The sequence below is a fragment of the Micromesistius poutassou genome (genome assembly GCF_964030765.1).
Source record: "Micromesistius poutassou genome assembly, chromosome: 22".
Taxonomy (NCBI): Eukaryota; Metazoa; Chordata; class Actinopteri; order Gadiformes; family Gadidae; genus Micromesistius; species Micromesistius poutassou.
Window position 1 is genome coordinate 12,545,878 of NC_140292.1, and position 18,405 is coordinate 12,564,282.

At 47.4% G+C, this 18,405-nt stretch overlaps 1 protein-coding gene across 1 annotated transcript in view; it reads right to left on the minus strand.

Annotated features, from left to right (window-relative positions):
- The window catches only part of dab2ipb (DAB2 interacting protein b), a gene marked incomplete at its 3' end in the record, with an annotated part of 50,238 nt that extends 31,966 nt beyond the window's left edge, over positions 1 to 18,272 (minus strand). Inside the window, 4 exon segments of the mRNA XM_084486816.1 lie at positions 1,137 to 1,694; positions 3,717 to 3,815; positions 6,257 to 6,410; positions 18,070 to 18,272. Coding sequence (XP_084342942.1) covers positions 1,137 to 1,694; positions 3,717 to 3,815; positions 6,257 to 6,410; positions 18,070 to 18,092 — 834 coding nt within the window. The 5' untranslated portion in view covers positions 18,093 to 18,272.
- Between the last annotated feature and the right edge of the window lie 133 nt (positions 18,273 to 18,405).

Sequence of the window (18,405 nt, forward strand, 5' to 3'; positions counted from 1 at the left end):
GACCTCCTGCCTGCACGGCGTGCATCTGTATGCAGCGGCGTGGCCCCGCGGGGCCGGGAGGCCCCAGCGGGGCTATCGTCCTCGTCTCTTTGTGACGGAGCGGGCCGCGCGGCCGGCTCCACAAACCCCCTGCCTGCGTGAGTTTTCCGACCGGCCCTCAAGAATGTCAGCGCTGCGGGTCAGAAGTTCATAGGCGGGGGGGGGGGGGGGCCATGGAGGCAATGCTTTGGCTCACCTCAGGTTCCTCTGGGTTAGGATGGATATTTCTGCTATAGTGCTGACCGCAAAACACCCTCTTCCAAAACATGTTGTTAAGGAATGGTTTTCAACCATAATCTCATCACTTATGTACTCATGTTCCTACAACACAAGTACAATGTTCATACAAAGTACAATGACTATAACATGTTGATAAGCAAGTACCATAAGTATAACATGGTATTTAAACATGTTGATAACAAGCAAGTACCATTAGTATAACATGTTGATAACAAGCAAGTACCATTAGCATAACATGTTATGAGTATAACATGTTGATAACTAGGGATGGGTCAGAATATTCGATTATTCGATTATTCGTTCCTGAGGGTCAAAGTCGATTTTCAACATTTGGACCGTTAACATTTTTTCCCATTCAAATAAACAAGAGTTAACGGACGGAACTAATGTTGGTTCTGTAGCACTACTACAACACAAACACTGATCACTGTTAAAGTTTGTTTTTTTGCGTTTAAGATATTAAGTGATTTCTTGCCGATGATCCATGGCTGCCTTTGTGAATGTCGGCACACATCGAATAATCGATTATTCGTTCATACCACCCACTGATTATTCGACCATGAAAAATTTGAGTTATTCACATCCCTATTGATAACAAGCTTCAAGGCCAGAACAGCCAGAGATGTGTGAACAAACAGGGGAGGAAGACGGGGAAGTGATGCTGTAGACGGGTCGCTGTGATAAAAACACCGGCGTGTCCATCAAGGACAGAACACCGCGGTGAACATGAACGCCCTACTGCAGACCTTTGAGATGCATTAACACCCCGCTCTGATAAGCCCCGACTCCTCCTACATCCACGACGACCACCACCACCACCACCGCCACCACGGCCACCCCCGGCCACCTCCACTCACCTTGGCCTTCCCCGTGCTCTGCAGGATGTGCACCAGCGCGCACGCCATCTCCTCCTTGTTCTTGACGCTGATGCCGGGCTCCAGCACCGAGCACAGCAGCATGTAGTTGTTGGTGGTGTACTCTGCAAACTCCTTGTACATCTCCATGGGCAGGATGTTCATGCTCTGGTAGCGCGCCTTGATGCGGATCATGGGCCCCGAGGCGCCCTTGCCCTTGGCCGGGTTGGGCACGCTCACCGGGTACCACTTCTCCACGAACTGGCGGCCGGTGACGGCGGCGGTGGGGATGACCACCAGGCCCACGTAGTTGTTCTTGTCCTTCTTCTTCTTCTTCTCCGTGTCCTTGTAGAGGTGCGCCGTGACGCTGCGCACCGCCGGCAGGTTGTTGAACTCAAAGTGCTCGCCCCAGAACACGTTGTCCGTCTTGAGCTTGCAGGTGGTGCGGGCGTACAGGCCGTCGTCCAGACACAGCTCGCAGAAGTACTTCTTCTTGGCCGGCAGGTCCTTGGCCTCGATGATCCACAGGCGGAGCAGGTTCTCCACGCGCCGGCTGTTGTCCTGCAGGGCGGAGGGCAAGGGGGTGAGGGCGTGGCTGAGATGGGAGACCAACGCGTCGTCGGGTTAGTGTTGTGTGTGTGTTTGTGTGTTTGTGTGCGCCTGCATGTCCGTGTGCATGTGTAAGGGTCTGAATGTGTGTGTGTGTGTGTGTGTGTGTGTGTGTGTGTGTGTGTGTGTGTGTGTGTGTGTGTGTGTGTGTGTGTGTGTGTGTGTGTGTGTGTGTGTGTGTGCGTGCACGCGCATGTGTGCGCACGTGCATGCGTATGTGTGTGTGTGTGTGTGTGTGTGTGTGTGTGTTTGTGTGTCTGTATGGGGGTAAAACAGAACTTAAAAGGAAGGCGTTTATTGTTCTTGGCATTGGAGTCAGAAGCCTTAGGCTACTCAGTCCATCATTCGGAAATACCCAGAGATTTATACAGAGATACATATGCACTTATTTCCTTTTTAAACAGAATGCTGGCCGCTATAATTGAGACATAAAGCAGTCCAGTTAAAGGCCTTTAATGAGAGCCTGCCCATAGACTCTATATCGCTTTCCTTCTTTGTGTATATGAACATTTATCGTTTTGAACAAATAACAAAGTTCTTCTTCATGCCATTGCCAAATCCCTCCATATTTATCATTCATAAAATCTATCAAGACAATTACACATATTGGAAAATATAAAAGTCTCTAAATTGACATCAAGCAATAGCATTTTTATGTTAGCGCTAACATTTTTAATTTATATTCTATCCCAAACAAATACACGCACATTGTTGCACATTATATCTATGCTACACCACTACAAAAACAGTAGTGTACTCCCTACCTTTTCACAGCCGCCATAACTTTTTGTTCAGAAACATTATTATAGCACATGTCTAAATAATAAAGAGCACATCCACCCACGCCTTAATCACCACAGAGACTATTTCCCTCTCCAGACCAATTTGGTCTGCAGAGAGAAACAGCACGAGAAAAACACAATCTGTGCTCAAGTGATAGCAGCAGTGGATAAAAGTTACATAGTGCAGGTGTAATTACTGCTAAGTGTTTGTTATGGTGCACTACAACATACCAGGTCAGAAGCAGCATTTCAAACAAATTGCGACTAAATCACAGCCTAATGCATTTTGTATGGCTACTGTAAGCACACAAAGGCTAAGGATTGCACATTAGTTACCTCTTGGCTAATATGGTGCTAATGTTGATGATGGAAATCTCGTGTGCCTTAATCTAGAGTACTACAGTGTTTATGACGATCTGTGAAGGAATCAGAAACGTGCGTATTTCCCCTCGTGTACAAAAGGGAGATTGTACATCAGCAGCAACGACATGCCCTTTAACGTCCTCACAACAGCCAGGAATGACATTTACAAAGTTCTTCAAGGAATTAATGTTCAGTATTATGTCGATGAAGGAAGAGGGAAGACACATTTTGTCACATTCTCCTGACTGTGAACAGGTTGGTGTGATAAAGGAAAAAAAAATGTGTCAATCTCTAACATTTAAGTACTTAAAGTCAGGTGTAAGGAGAGATTATAATGAACTGGCTCTGACTAAACAGAACTGTAAACTCTTAAAGGGTTAGGGTGACGTTACACTAACCCTTTTGCTAGGGTTTTATTAAGGCTAACCCTATATTACCAGGGTGTTAGGGTGTAGCCATTACAAGCCATTTCAAAAATCAACCCCATAGTGCCATTCTCAGACGTGGGCGGAGTCCCCCCCAGGTGTATGATGGAAGGATCCACCTGCTTGTTGGTACGCTCCACCAGTAGACGCCTTAAACAACCCTCCAGAGAATCCTCCCCATGGTCTAGCTACTGGGTCAGCGTTGAATGGACTCCAACGGTGTTTGCCGTGAGTGGGGGCCTCTACAAGTGGTGGACCTACCATCTCTCTCTCTCTCTCTCTCTCTCTCTCTCTCTCTCTCTCTCTCTCTCTCTCTCTCTCTCTCTCTCTCTCTCTCTCTCTCTCTCTCTCTCTCTCTCTCTCTCTCTCTCTCTCTCTCTCTCTCTCTCTCTCTCCCCTCTTACCTTGTTGGGGTGCACCGCCCTCCTGAGGTTCTCCATCCATTTGTCTCTCTCTGCCGACGACCGGCACGAGAAGCACTTGCTTCCCGTCGACGTGGTGACCTGCGGAGTGGCGCAAGGCGACAGGTGAGCTGTTGTGCTGTTGTGCTGTTGTGCTGATGTGCGTTCCGATTATGTGTGTGCGTGATGATTTGTCCTCTTTCCCCGACGGGTATAATCACAGCAGCAGACCGAACATCGGGAATTAATTACACGCCGCAGTGCAGAGACGCCGGTGAAGGGATTCTGCTGCATTCTGGGGGATTTGGTGATGGCACACACACACACACACACACACACACACAAGACATAAATAGACCACCGACCCCCAGATTCTGCCGCTTCACTCTTTTCGTGGCGCCATGCCACACAACGCCAGCCTGGCTGGTGTGGGTGAAAACAAGCTTTTGTTTATAATGAGGCCAAGAAATTGAGGCATTGAGGGGGAAGCAAAAAAAAAAATTATATTAATTTGTCATTCTGGAAGCTTCCGCTACTGCTGTGCCACGAGGATAAGAGGACAATGATGAAGAGAGGTAGCTAAAGTTCGTGGAGACCAGATTCACAAACAGACACACACACGCACAGACACAGACACGCTAGGCTGTTGACTTGGCAGCCTTTAAAAGGATGACTGACTATATAGCGTAATTGGAGGAGCAACAAACCCGCTGCAACGGTCTCCTGGGCAGATAAGTAGAGGAACACATGGGGGAGAGAGAGAGAGAGAGAGAGAGAGAGAGAGAGAGAGAGAGAGAGAGAGAGAGAGAGAGAGAGAGAGAGAGAGAGAGAGAGAGAGAGAGAACCACAGTGAGAGAAACAGAGGCATACAGATAAATGGAAGGAGTGAGAGAGAGAGAGAGAGAGAGAGAGAGAGAGAGAGAGAGAGAGAGAGAGAGCGAGAGACAAACAGATAAATAGAAGGAGCGAGAGCAACAGACCGAGAGAGACATAACCATAACCATGAAGCCGTCCCAATCACTGTGTGACACCCAAGATATGCGAAAGGCTTCTCCGCGGTCTCATCGTGTTCAGAAGAAACGCGGGGGGATATATTTAACCCGCCGGCGCTGTGTTACTGTGTTGTGTCTGGTGCGGTCAGAGCCCAAACACAGCCTGCTGCTGCTGCTGGCCCTGCTGGATATATCATATGTAGGTTGATCCCTTTCAAAAGTCAAGTCAGGCTTTCCTCCAAAGCACCCTGCTGCGGGTGCAGGGGCGGGCCCTTCACGCCGCAGTGTGGAACATCTCAACCGGCTCCTAGCTCCAGCTCACCGGGACGTATCGGTAGTCACTGCTGACCGATAGTGATTTCAACAATGCAACCAATAAAGTCATACTCTTTAACCGATAAAGTCCACAAATAAACAATACCGGTGGCCAGCCCGTACCGCTCTCTTTGTTCACAAGAATCGTACTAGCAACCCTCTTGAAGCCCCTCCTACTCACCCCCCAAACCCCTCCTACTCACCCCCCAAACCCCTCCTACTCACCCCCCAAACCCCTCCTACTCACCTACCCAGCCGAACTGTGCTAGTTCACGTCCCGCCGCTGCCCGGCCAGGGAGGACCGTGCTCTGCATTAGGTTTACAGAACTGTGAGTCTCCCTTCTCCTCACTGCGAGGGGCTCCATCCTAACCATCATGACTTTAATGAACACTCAAGGGCGGACTCTTGCTCACCGACGCCTGAAGGTGTGGGAAACGTTACGGCCTGGGACGTATAAAGACTTACACTCCAAGACAGCCACGCTATCTTGGCCATCTAGAACAGGGAAGTGGAGATGCAAATAGAGTAGAAATATCGCGGTCAACGCCATGCCAGTGCACCAAGCCCGATTTACATCCCAAACAAGCACCGCTATTTTAGGTGACGCTCATCATACTCTTGCGTGCATTGGTTATTTCAGTATGGGCAGGATACCGCAGTGGGCAGGACGTTCAACTCAAAGCCTAATAAGGTTCAGGGTTCGATCCCCAGTGTAGGAGCCATGTTCCTTTATTCAGTTGTGTTCATGTTTTGTGCTCCATACCACTAGGGGGCTGTGTTGGGTGTCAGCCAAAGTAGGTCATTTAACCCAAGGAAACAGAGAAACAGGTGTTGTTAATTGGGAAGCAAACTGTTTTTTCGACTGCTCTTTGTGTGATCGTGATCAGCAATTTGGTTTGTTATTTTTTGTTACTGAAGTGTATAATGAGTTAACGTTATTGCCGGTGAATGGGTTTATAAAGGAAAATAAACCTGCCGTATTACTGACAATCTTAACTCCCGTTTGTTATTTACTGAGCGCACTGGGCGCACGTCTAAACAATGCACATTTTAACAACCCGTAGTGGCTTCGAACAGGGCTTAGCCACTTCACCCGGCGTCTTCAGCCTACAGGTGGGCGTCCTCCCGCAAGAAGCTGAACTCCTGCCCGCTCCGTGATGCCACTGCCTCTGAATCCCCCTGGGGTGCAGTAACCCTGGTGGCTGCTGAGCGGCGGCTCCCGGTGCGGTGCTCACCTCGAAGCAGTAGTCCTGGCCGAGGATGCTGCTGTGCACGGGCTTGATGACCACCTGCTCCTCCATGCTGAGGTCCAGCGCCTCCACGCCCCCGCTGGGGCAGAGCAACGACTCGTGGGACCGAGACTCCTTCAGCCTCGTCATCAGATGAGATCTGGAGAGGGGGGGGGGGGGGGAGAGAGAGGGAGAGAGACATTGAGTCACTGCACGCAGACACAGCCTGGAGGGGGTGAGGAGAGGGGACGGAGAGAGGGACAGACAGACAGAGGGACAGACAGAGGGACAGACAGACAGAGGGACAGACAGAGGGACAGACAGAGGGACAGACAGACAGAGGGACAGACAGAGGGACAGACAGAGGGACAGACAGACAGAGGGACAGACAGAGGGACAGACAGACAGAGGGACAGACAGAGGGACAGACAGAAGGCGAGACAGAGGGACAGACAGAGGGACAGACAGACAGAGGGACAGACAGATGGATAGAGAGAACGATTGAATGAGAGCAAGAAAGAGAGAGAGCGAGAGACATTGAGTCATCCCTTACAAGCACGGGTTGAAGAAGGTGATGCAGTGAGAGAGCAACCGAGAGAGAGGGAGACACACACACACACGCACACACACATACACACGCACACGCACGCACACACGCACGCACACACACACACACACCCACGTAGACAGCGAGCATATGCGCTGCATTAGCAGGGCCGGTGCGGAGAGACGACAGAGAATGTGTGAGAACCAGGGAGAGAGGGAGAGCCACGGCCTGGTGGATCTCATGATCTCCTCCACTCTGCTCTCTCCTGACGGGGGACTCGGGAGTGGGGGGAGAGAGAGAGAGAGAGAGAGAGGGAGGATATAGAGAGAGGGGGAGGATAGAGAGAGAGGGGAGGAGGCCTCTGAGTGTGATGGACGAGCCCCACTGCCATATTAGCACACGTGTCCGCAGACACAGCGGCGGACTGATGCTCACTGACTCACTCTAAGGAAGGCAGGACACTGAACATCGGCCCTTTCTTGAGGAGGAATATCTCCCAGATGTGTGCGAGTGACAAACCAGCGGGTATGATCCACTATTCCAGTGTCCAGTAATGTCCAACGCCAAATGACAGAACTGACATTAAGGTCAAACCATTCAGTTGAATGAAAAAAGTGTCTTTGTGTAAGCACGTTGATTGCTTATTCTGAGAATATATATATATATATATATATATATATATATGTATATCTCTAAGTATGTGATGCTAATAAATGTGTACACTCGCTGTGTGGCAAGACGCTTACCAAAAAGTATCCCTACTGTCGTCTATTATTGTACAGCCTATCACGAGGTATAATGCAGCCTTTGATAACGAACCTCGCTGGATAGCCTTGGTTGGTCAGCATCCCAGATTTAGGTGAACTCCTGACCTCGACTGACTAAGCCCTGCCGCTGCGCACAAAAAACAACCCGGCGATACGAAATAAGGAAAATGTCTAGGTTCCTGTTTGTGAGGCGAGGTTCCTTATTGAGTTAAATCATATCACAGCCCTGCCCATTGTGCTCTTCTTCATATTGTGGGCGTTGCAAAAACACGTCCATTATATATTTAGCCATCCGCGTGGTTGACTCAGGGCGAGGAAGACGAGGAAGACGAAGAGAGTGGAGATAGAGGATCTCCAAGAAGGCAAAACAGGCTACAGAAGGATGCAAATAGCAGTCGGTTAGCCGCATAAACATTAGCAGCGCCTTCACCGGCACCACCAGCGAAACAGAGGGCCAATTAGCATTGTAATGAGGGGGAATAGTCCCTTAATAATGCCCTTTGTGGAGGCTCCATGTGGTAATCCTATGTGTCTGTGCATGTGTACTTAAGTGCTCTGTGGACACACAAATGAAGAACATTCCAGGCAGAAGGCAGCAGCCATAATGCCAGATTAGTGACTGCAGGCTGCGTCTCCGCTACAGTAAACCAGTTCTGTTTAAAAGGAGCTCATCACAGTGAGACGCGGGCCGTGGCCTGATTTTAGCTCCCCCCTTATCTTTGTAAATCCCCCCTCTTCTGCCATTTACACCCACTAAAGATGCGTGAGTAGTCCCACAAAAGGATCTCCAGGGAAAACTTAGCATGTATGAATGGGAGCTTCAGGAGATTCTAACCTATTACAAAGCACAGCTGTTGGAGGTGTAAGCACTGCTCCCTGATTGGCTGGCTGGCTACCGGGCAGAACAGTAAAAGGAAAGCCGGAGAAGAGAGACGGGTATTATTGCCAGCGATGACAAGTGTCGTTTGAAATGGATACAGTTTATGAAAGTGTTACGGTTATCAAATGCTTCTTCAAACAAACCAAACCAGATGCTTGGGCTTCACTGTCAAGGATGATTGGCACAACAAGGCCACATGAGGAGCTGCTTTTACCCGTCTCTCCAATAGGTGCGGTTGCCAATCAGGGTGCATCGGTTTCTAGACCCTGGTGGGTTTGCCACATGTTACTAAAACAAGGGAATGCTTCGAATACCACATCGCTCCTAGAGGGTTACAGTGGAACAAATACTGTGCACCAAGGTAAGCTTTGAAAGGTAGAACTCTTAGACACCGGAAACTTCTTAAGAGAAATAAAACATAACAGAAATAGAAATGTCTGGGTACAACACTGCATCTTTAAACCCCCAGGAGTCAATCACAAAGACATCCGTGCATTCAAATGTATGCAAAATGCATTCATTACTTCTGAATTGTATGCAGTGGTAGATATGGATTCTTTCGATTTTCTTTAAACGCTTGGAAACACCAACTGACAAAGAGCAGCGAGGCTCTCTTTTACAGTACAGCGAGCAGCCCTAATGAGACGGCCCTTTGGCCGGGCTCTTGACAGAACATAAAAGACTTTTCTAGAGACAAGACTAAGAAGTTTAAGCAAAGCATTTTCGGTATTTTCTCTTATCTTCATTCTTTCTCGATATCAATCAAACAAAATATAATTTGTGGGGGCACTAAAGGGAATGCGGGTGTGCAGGGGGTGAATACATGAATAGCAAATGCGGCAAGCGAATTGTGTTCTATTGCACCCGCTTAATTCATGCGATAAGCCATCTTGAAACAGCGGTAATCACTGCCCTGTCCATTCTCCTTGGCGTCAAGTCAACGTTGATGCTGTACGGGGCAGGCCTCCGTCCGATATGCTGGGCCATGTGACCAAACTCTCAGCCTCAGATAAGCGGCACTACAAACCACCCCCTTTGCAGTCCGCCTCTCTCCCTCCGACTCCACCACCACCACCACCACCACCACACCATCCATCCTCGGCTGCTGTCTTCCTTTGTCCTACGTAATCCTCCATTATGCCTCCCCCCTCCCTCTTGGTTCTCCAGTCTTTCACTCCCTCCTTCCCCTCTCCTGTGGTCTCACTAGGGGGTGTAGTTTACACGGGTCGATTATCGCCCTTCCCTGTTCCTTCACCCCTTTCACTCGACACTTAATCACTAATCCGTCTGCTGCTGGCTTTGTTCCTTCAATGTAAAAGAGGCCTGGGTCCAGCTCCAACACGAGGCCTTAGCAATCCACAGAGTTCTGATGGTGAGATGCACCAGAGGAAATAAAACATTGAGAAATGTGGCGGGTGGGCAGTGTCAGAAACAGACTGAGGACGATGGCCGCATTGCTGAACATCTATGCATGCGTTGCTTTGATGTCATGTATTCGATCCAAAGGTTCACCAAGACTCCAGATTCCAGATGCCATTGGCTAAGTGTGATTTGTTCCCAACCAACTGTGTCTGTGTCTGTTAATAAATCCCAAGCAGTCATGAATGAGAAGGCAGATTCACATAATTGGTGATTTGCATAAAACCACAACCAAAAATCTGCCTCTGCGCTCCCAATGCCATATATTCAGAGCTCAGAATCACAAAATGGAGAGAAAAAGATGATTTCATGGAACCAAAGAAAGAAGTGTTGAACGAATGAGGAGCAAAAAAAGAGCAACTTAATTTAATAATCCCTACCAAATTTAATTATCGTCTTTACACTGGGAATGGAATGGAATTAGAGCGCTATGGAATTTATAATAACGTATTTTGTCGTTCTTCCAGTCGATTATCAATGCACATAACATACGTGGAATTCAACAGGTGGTGCTTCCTTTGGATGTACGCACATTATTTCTTTGCATACTCGAGAGTAGGCCGAATCACGTATCATGACGCATCTAGTTTGGGAAAACATACTTCAGAAAATCGACACAGTCACACACACTCTCAGTGACATGGACGTTGCCCGCTCACTCTCGCTGGATACAGCAGTAATGTGATAGCGCCGGCTCCCCCTCTTAATCCTATCAATACAGACTGAGAAGTAGCCACACTGTATAACCTTGCCAGGGCCTGCTCAATAGAAAGCTGATTAAGACCCAGGGGAGAGTCGAGAGGGGAAATTGATGGGTTCTACTGAGTGAGTCTGGACCACGCCTCGCAGGAACCAAAGCAACAGCTCTCGCCTTATGGATCCAGGGGAGTTTATCTGATCCTCACTCTCGGATTACATCTGATTTCAGTGCTCATCCCTCCCTGTTATCGAGGCGTCGGTGGCACTCGGGACTGGATAACCTCCTGCTACGCTGTGTGTTGGTCGAACGTGGACCGATAGCGCGGATGTAAAGCAACTGCTAATGAACGCAACTCCGCTAAACAAGTACAACGCCTGCTCTCAATGACTCCTTTCTTATCAGATTCTCTGACAAATCAACACTGTTGATGAGTTCGGGGTTGCGTCGCCAAATTCCAGGAATTAGGGTTTGGGGTTCAAAGAAATTGAAGGGGTTTCATTTTGTCCTCAAGGCTAGAGGGACTGCATCCATCTACAGAATAAAGGATTTATTACAGCATCATAATCTCACTGCAAAAAAACCTACAAGCCCCTTGCTTTGAAAGATAATTTATTGCTTGCCTTGAGGTAATGATATAATGCCACTCAAAGACGATAGAAGATAACGTTTAAATGAATGGTCATGCTATTTTATTAAGATACCATTCAAATATACGAGTGAAAATGTATATGGGAAAATGCAGAAACACACATTTCTCCAAAAAGAGATTGCCGTCTTGCTATCCTATGCCATGTTGTCACACTCACAACGGATAAGCTGTCATGAGAGCATTTCTGGGCTTGGGTGAAATGTTGGGTAAAAATAAACAAACCCTATGAGTCAGAACAACACAGTCAAAACAGCAACGCTAAATCATTAGTCTCAGCAGCGTTATTGGTAAGAAGCTCGACTTAGCGACCCAAATGAAAAAAGCGTGACTTATTTGCTTACAGCCTGAGTATTATGCATGGTTACTGGCCCCAGGTACCGCCGCTGTTAAGAATAATGATGTTTTGTTTTTCATACGATTTTTCATAGGGAAATTAAGGACGAGTTCCACATTTTAATACGGGATACAGCCAGCGTCAAATCAAGGCTCAAGGCTTAGGACTGCAAACTTATCGGACTTATCAAATATCTGACGTTAGTGGTTAAGTAGTTGCCACACACAATTTGACACGGCCATGTATTAATATTTGATACAGCAGGCTTCCAAGTTCGATAAGATGGGCAGCGGTTGACACACCATAGCAGCCCAATGTGCACTGTTCTGGTTGGACTGGAGAGATATGAAGAGTTAGGCATGGTTACAACGCTGGGAACTAATGAAGTGGTCCGACCGATGTGCTACTTGACAATGAACCTCATCACGACAACACGCAGAGGCGACAAACACAAACACCCATTCGCACAATGTAATTAGCCAGGCCAGACCGTCGCTCTGTTACACATGTAGCTCTGAAGCAAGCAGGCCAGGCAAAACAAGTGATCGTTCCCTGGTGTGAACCTCAATGAACCACAAACAGACCCTACGAGTTCTTCGTCCTGGGTTCTGGCCCTGTGGTTTGGCAGGACGCTGAGACCGCATCCGACGACGGCAAGGCCGACCAATCACCTGCGGCGCTGCGAGCCTGTCACCACGGTCACTGATCACCCGTTTGCTACCTGCGTCTCAGCGCCTATTGGTTTAAACTGTGTGTGTGAATTAACGAGGGCTTGGTAGTAAGGCTGGCACTGTGGAACGCGTGGCAGAATGTTTATGCAACACATCACATCTCTCCCCCTTGTCTCCGGAAAAAAAAAAAAATTGTTTCCTTTTTTACTTGTGCGCGTGCGCACGCACACCAGCCATCAATCACTTGGCGCAGCGATGGGTTTTTGCTTTGGGAAAAAATACAGTTGGCTAACAAAGGGGAAGGGAGTGGATAATATGCTGCATGGAAAACAGCATCTGTCTTGTCTTGGGGCGAGAGACAAGACTGAACAGTGGTCAAAAGTAAAATGAGAGAGAGGGCGGGGTGTATGCATGCAGATGTGTGAGGGTTTGTGTGTGTGGATGGGGGGGGGGGGGGTGGGGGGAGATGTGTGTATGTCCTGTCAGAATCTAGTGATGTGGAACAGAGAGACGTGTGTGTACGTGTGTGTGTGTGTGTGTGTGTGTGTGCCTGTGTGTGTGTCTGTGTGTGTGCCTGTGTGTATGTCTGTGTTTGCCTGTGTGTGTGTGTGTGCGTGTAGCAGCAGCAGCAGTACTGCTGACATGTGGATATGGGCCTGGGACGCTGGCCTGTCAATCACACTCTGCGAGAACATCCCGCCAACAACAAAAAAGCTGCATTCTACAATCTAATCCAGAGACCCTGCACAGAGCCCATCGTCTGGGGAGCAGCATGGCGGACTCCTCCCTCGTCTCTTCCACATGACGCGAGAGGAGGACGGGAGACAGAACAAGCCAGCTCACAAAGCAGCCCGAGTCATAACTGACGGCGGTATCACAAGCCCAACGGACAAAGACCAGACTAAACTGTATTCCAGAGAGAGGGGGTGGCAGCCAGGGCACGGCTCAAGGCTGTAGGCTACAGCCGAGCCGCTCGCGTACACTCTGGCGTTCGCTCCTCGAGTTTAGGAGTGCTGAGTGTTGTCAGGGTTACCGGTGTTGGACGCGCCACCGCGGGGGAGACGTTATTCGCACAGCGCTCCAAATTGCGCCCCCCCCCATCTTGTTTTTATATTATAATTATCTTTATTTTTCCAATCAAGAAGTGTTCATAATAATATTGCATCCATGTTCTAGGGTTGTCCCCAGGATGTTGTTCCACAGGGGGCACTCCCACTAGTCAGTGGCCGCCATTATAATAAGAGGTTGTCGGAAGCTGGGTGGTTTTAATCAAGAAGGGTTTTAATGATGAACTTATTGAGCAACTATTGCAATGTTTAATCAAAGGCAAAAGATAGCAAAAAGCTCAACCTCATTATGAAACGGGTTGGTTATTGAAAAAACATGATTAGAACTGGGATGACGCTCTTTCATTTTCTGGTGATCCATCGATCACAATGGCGCCTGTTAGATTTCTCTTTGCAGCTGAATAGCACTAGACCTGCCTTGCTATTTCATATATACTTTGGACAATGTTCAAAACCACCATATTTATATTCTTATACTATAAGATAGTACAGATCCACAAGACCCTGACGCCCTCAGCAATCCTACATGTTAATGTAGTTTTGCTTTTTTAGGTTTTTAAAATAACACATTTGTTTCAACTAATTGAACTACTGTAGGAATTAAAAGGAGAAATATATAAAAAAAACATGGTTCTGCATTCTGGTACTGGTCTTCACTGGTGTCGTGCCAAAAAGTAATCATCCGCCAAAACCAAATTGCTGTCTGGCTACACCATAGACATAAGCTCCTTTTATCAAACAGTCAAAGCGTGCAAACATGCTTCATGTCCTTGGTGAGCAAGGTGTGTCTCTGTGAAACTGAAATGCTGCCTGTAACTAGATAGGCACAAGTGGCCAATAAAGTGTTTGCAGTTCATTGCCTAAACAGGCATGACATCTCCTTGATTACAGGCCATACTAGTATTGCTCGCTATGTTTATGTGTTTGGTATATCTAATATCCTTCTTTAGTCCAATATTTGGAAACAAAACTTTGGATTTGAATTTTTGGATGGGTTATATTCAAATGATCCCTTTTGCAATTATCCTTATGACTGCATGATATTACCTGCTCTGTGCCCTTGATAACAGTTTCATGCTTTCCCAACATATTGCTGGGGAATGTACTATACATATATATATATATATATATATATATATATATATATATATACTATATGTACATATATGTATATATGTATACTGCTCAATTGAGTTGTTTCAGCAGAAAACATCTTCTGGAACAACATTTTGCATTTTATATTCCACAAGGCCCACTGACTCAAATCAGGCACAAGAACAAGGGGTTACGGAAAAATTAAGATATGCATATTTCTCGCCGTGCTTCACACAAGTTAATGAAATAATTTCCGCGTGCGGCCCTGGCCATTAGCGGCCGGCGGGCACCGTGCTGATTATGGACAGTGCCCCGGTCCCCTTCAGCCTGGCTGGCTCCAGCCATAATGTACGCAAGACAAAGGAGCACTTACGCCAGCCAGAGAGAGAGAGAGAGAGAGAGAGAGAGAGAGACACAGGCAGCACGACAGAGACAGGGAGAGATAAAGAGAGATTAGGGGAGAGAGAGAGAGAGAAAGAGAGAGAAATTAGTGAGCAAAAGAGAGTAAAGAGTTAGAGAGATGGAGAAGGAGAGGCTATAGACAAGTGGTTCCAGTGTGAGCTATTTTCATGGTAAATAAAATAATAGAAATAAGAATGCAGCACTGCTTCAATGCAGAGACATTCTCAAGTGCAGTCGAGAGAGAGCACATTGGCCCAATGTATTGAAACACAAGGAAACACGGAGACCACAAAGATACCAATCTGATACAGTAGGTATCTTTGAACTCAGCAATCAAATGACACAAACACACACAAACACACACACACACACACACACGTATCGTGGGATTATCTATTGAATGACACACTTGAATGTTATGAATGGGTGTATACAGCAGAGAGAGCATCATGGGAAATCAGTGACCGGAGGTCAGGTAGGTGAGTTGCAGCTGCAGGAAATGCCACAGACATAGACACACAAACACAGGCGATGACAAACACATGCACGCAGACTGGTTTGGATACAGTAGGAGAGCTAAACGGGGAAATAATTCACTGGAACATTTTCCACACAACGTTATCTGTGGAATCCTAACCGAGCAGCTGGCCGTTTAAACAACTAATGGGAGGAAAACACCCCATGCGCAGCTGCGACATCACAGTTCATCACAGTCAACTAGAGCCATTTGTTTTAGACTAGTTGTCTGCTATACTAGAGTACAAGAGGCTTGTTAGCTGTTACCAGGCGGCCTGTTAATGAGTACTCTGAATACTTACTGGACAGCAATGTGGTATAGCCATTTAATTATTATTCTTTCATTAATAAAATGGTTTTGTTCGGTGTGTGTGTGTGTGTGTGTGTGTGTGTGTGTGTGTGTGTGTGTGTGTGTGTGTGTACATGTGGTAGCTGTGAAGCTATAGGCTAATTCTCAAAAAGAGGCCAGGACTCAAACAGTGATGACAACTGTAGTGAAAACAATACAGCCCAAAGAGGGTCAGACTAACTAGTAAGTCTTAATGACCAGCCCGGGTCAGGGGTCAAACTCAAAGGGCAGAAGTGCAACCTCTCTCTAGTGTTGTTCAACAGTGTGAATAAGAGGCCCACATGGAACAACAATAGCCTGTTTTGTTTCATATATAAGGACAGAGTGATTAGTAGAGCCATAGCAACACAGACTATGCACACCCTTCAGGGTGGTAGAATGCACTCTCTCTTCCCCTGATTTAGTGGAAACATTTAAACACCTTTCTGCTCACAGACACACATGCGGTTGCCTCCAACGCAGCACTACATGACTTCCCACATTTTCATCAAGAGCAATAACTGCACACATTTGCTCCGTGCTCACATTCAGCACAGTGTACACACACACACACACACACACACACACAAATACTGTGGTATTTTGTGTTTGAAGTGTTCAACTACAAATTGTATGAAAAGCTCTTGTTTTATGTTGACCAGACAGTGGTACCGTACACATGTCTGCAGCCATAGGCCACCATTCCTTTAGTGTCCGGAAGTCCCAAACAGGAAGCTGGAGTTTAGACAGGAAGTGAAGCCCCCGACCCATTAAACACTAGAAGGGTGAGGAAATAAATGAACTACAACACGACGAAAAAACCGATGGAGTACATCGGTTTTTCGTCTTATAATCACTGCTCTAAACCATAATGGAGTCTCTAAAACGTAAGGTCACAGTGACTGCAGGCCATTAGCAAACACTATGAGTGTGCTCGGCCCGTCCCAGCAGAAGACGGTTATATTCAGTGTCGGGGGCAGCGGCATGCCCGGTAACAGGACTCTGAATAACGGCCTGGCTCAGCAATGCAGCGAGGAAACCCACAGGGTACTTTGACCTCTCAGATGAGGAGGACGGAGAATCACTCTTATTCACATAACTACGATGTAGCGACTTGTCCACAAGAATACTAAACTACATGCTAGAATGGGCTGCTCGCACACAAATGATAGACCCTACAGGCGTAGACAAATGAAAGGTTTAGCATGAATTAGCACCTTTTGTGTTATTCATTTGTCTTCCTTGGCATCTCTGGTACTGTTGGTTTGCTTACCTCTCAGAGCTACAGGGGAATTAAGGGAATAACACAATAACTAACGTTATTTACTGAACGACAGAAACACTAGCACCGGATCCATCCATAGTTTCATGAAAATGAGGAAACTGTATGCTGGAGGGAGTTATTGCTTTAAACTGTCAGAGCAAAGTGCTCAGACATTCGGGCTGCATACTCCACTACCATTCAGCATCAGGCTTAAACAATTACTCTGAAATGATTCACCAGAAGAAGGCATGCATTTGTGCAGCGAGCTGAGCAGAGCTACAGAACAGGGTGTTTCAATCGGTCCCACCCGTCCCACGATGAGGAGCCTGGTGGAGAGTGATCAAAAGATGAAACAACCATGACTATACTAACTATACCAACTTTACTACACTACAACACAACATTGCAGTGTATGGCACCCCAAACGCAGCTGTGAGAACCTTCTTCAAATAAACTAAAGGTACATAATAACGGATGTATAAGTGCTAACAACGCAATGCTTTCAGGTCATCCCCCTCTTGATGGTGCATGCTTGAACATGACTTTATTGACAATACTATACACAACAACTCAACGTTGCAGTGTATTGAGACCCCAAACTAACTCTCCCCAAACTTTGAGGACCTCCGTCAAACAAACTTAAGGTAAATAATAATAATAGCTGTATACGTGTTAACAATGCATTGTTTACAGGTCACCCCCCTCGTGATGACTATGCATAGTGTCAACACACACACACACACACACACACACACACACACACACACACACACACACACACACACACACACACACACACACACACACACACACACACACACACACAGTTTTGCAAACCCAGCATGCGCCCAGGGCCCCAGTCTGCATATCTCCAGGTCAGGTCCGGACCTGTCCCAGGGTCCCGCTGCCTCGCTGCCTCCAGTTTGTCAACAACTTAGCTTTACTTTTCATGATGTTGCTGCCGACCGATGCAGTCACCGAGACGCGCTAGGGTGGCGTAGAATCGCACCAACAACCCCGATAGAGTCGAAGTAAGCTACACCAGCATTCAGTACGAGGATCCTGAATACTTCTTTAAGTTGTTCGGAGACAGCGGTTAGCTTAATCCCGACGCCGTTAGCAGTGCAGCTGTGCTCCCCATGAGGAGAACCATCAGCAAAACCGAGCATGTAACACTTACGATCTAGAGAAGATGTGAAACATCCTTCCACGGAGCCTTCTCCAACCACCGGGTCCCCAAAACGCTCGACTTCAACGTCGATCGCATTCCTCACAAGTGGCTAATAGTCGCCGCTACGCTTCTTCTCCTTCGGCTCCCGACTATTCCTGAGTCTCTGGGAATGTGTGGTGGAGCCTCCAGCTACACGCTGCTCCCAGAGGATGTCTGGCTGCTGGAACACACCCCTCTGGCCCACTCTCTCCCTGTCTCTCCCCCACCCCCCCCATCTCTCTCTCTCTCTCTCTCTCTCTGTCTCTCTCTCGCTCTCTCTCTCTCTCTCTCTCTCTCCTCTCTCTC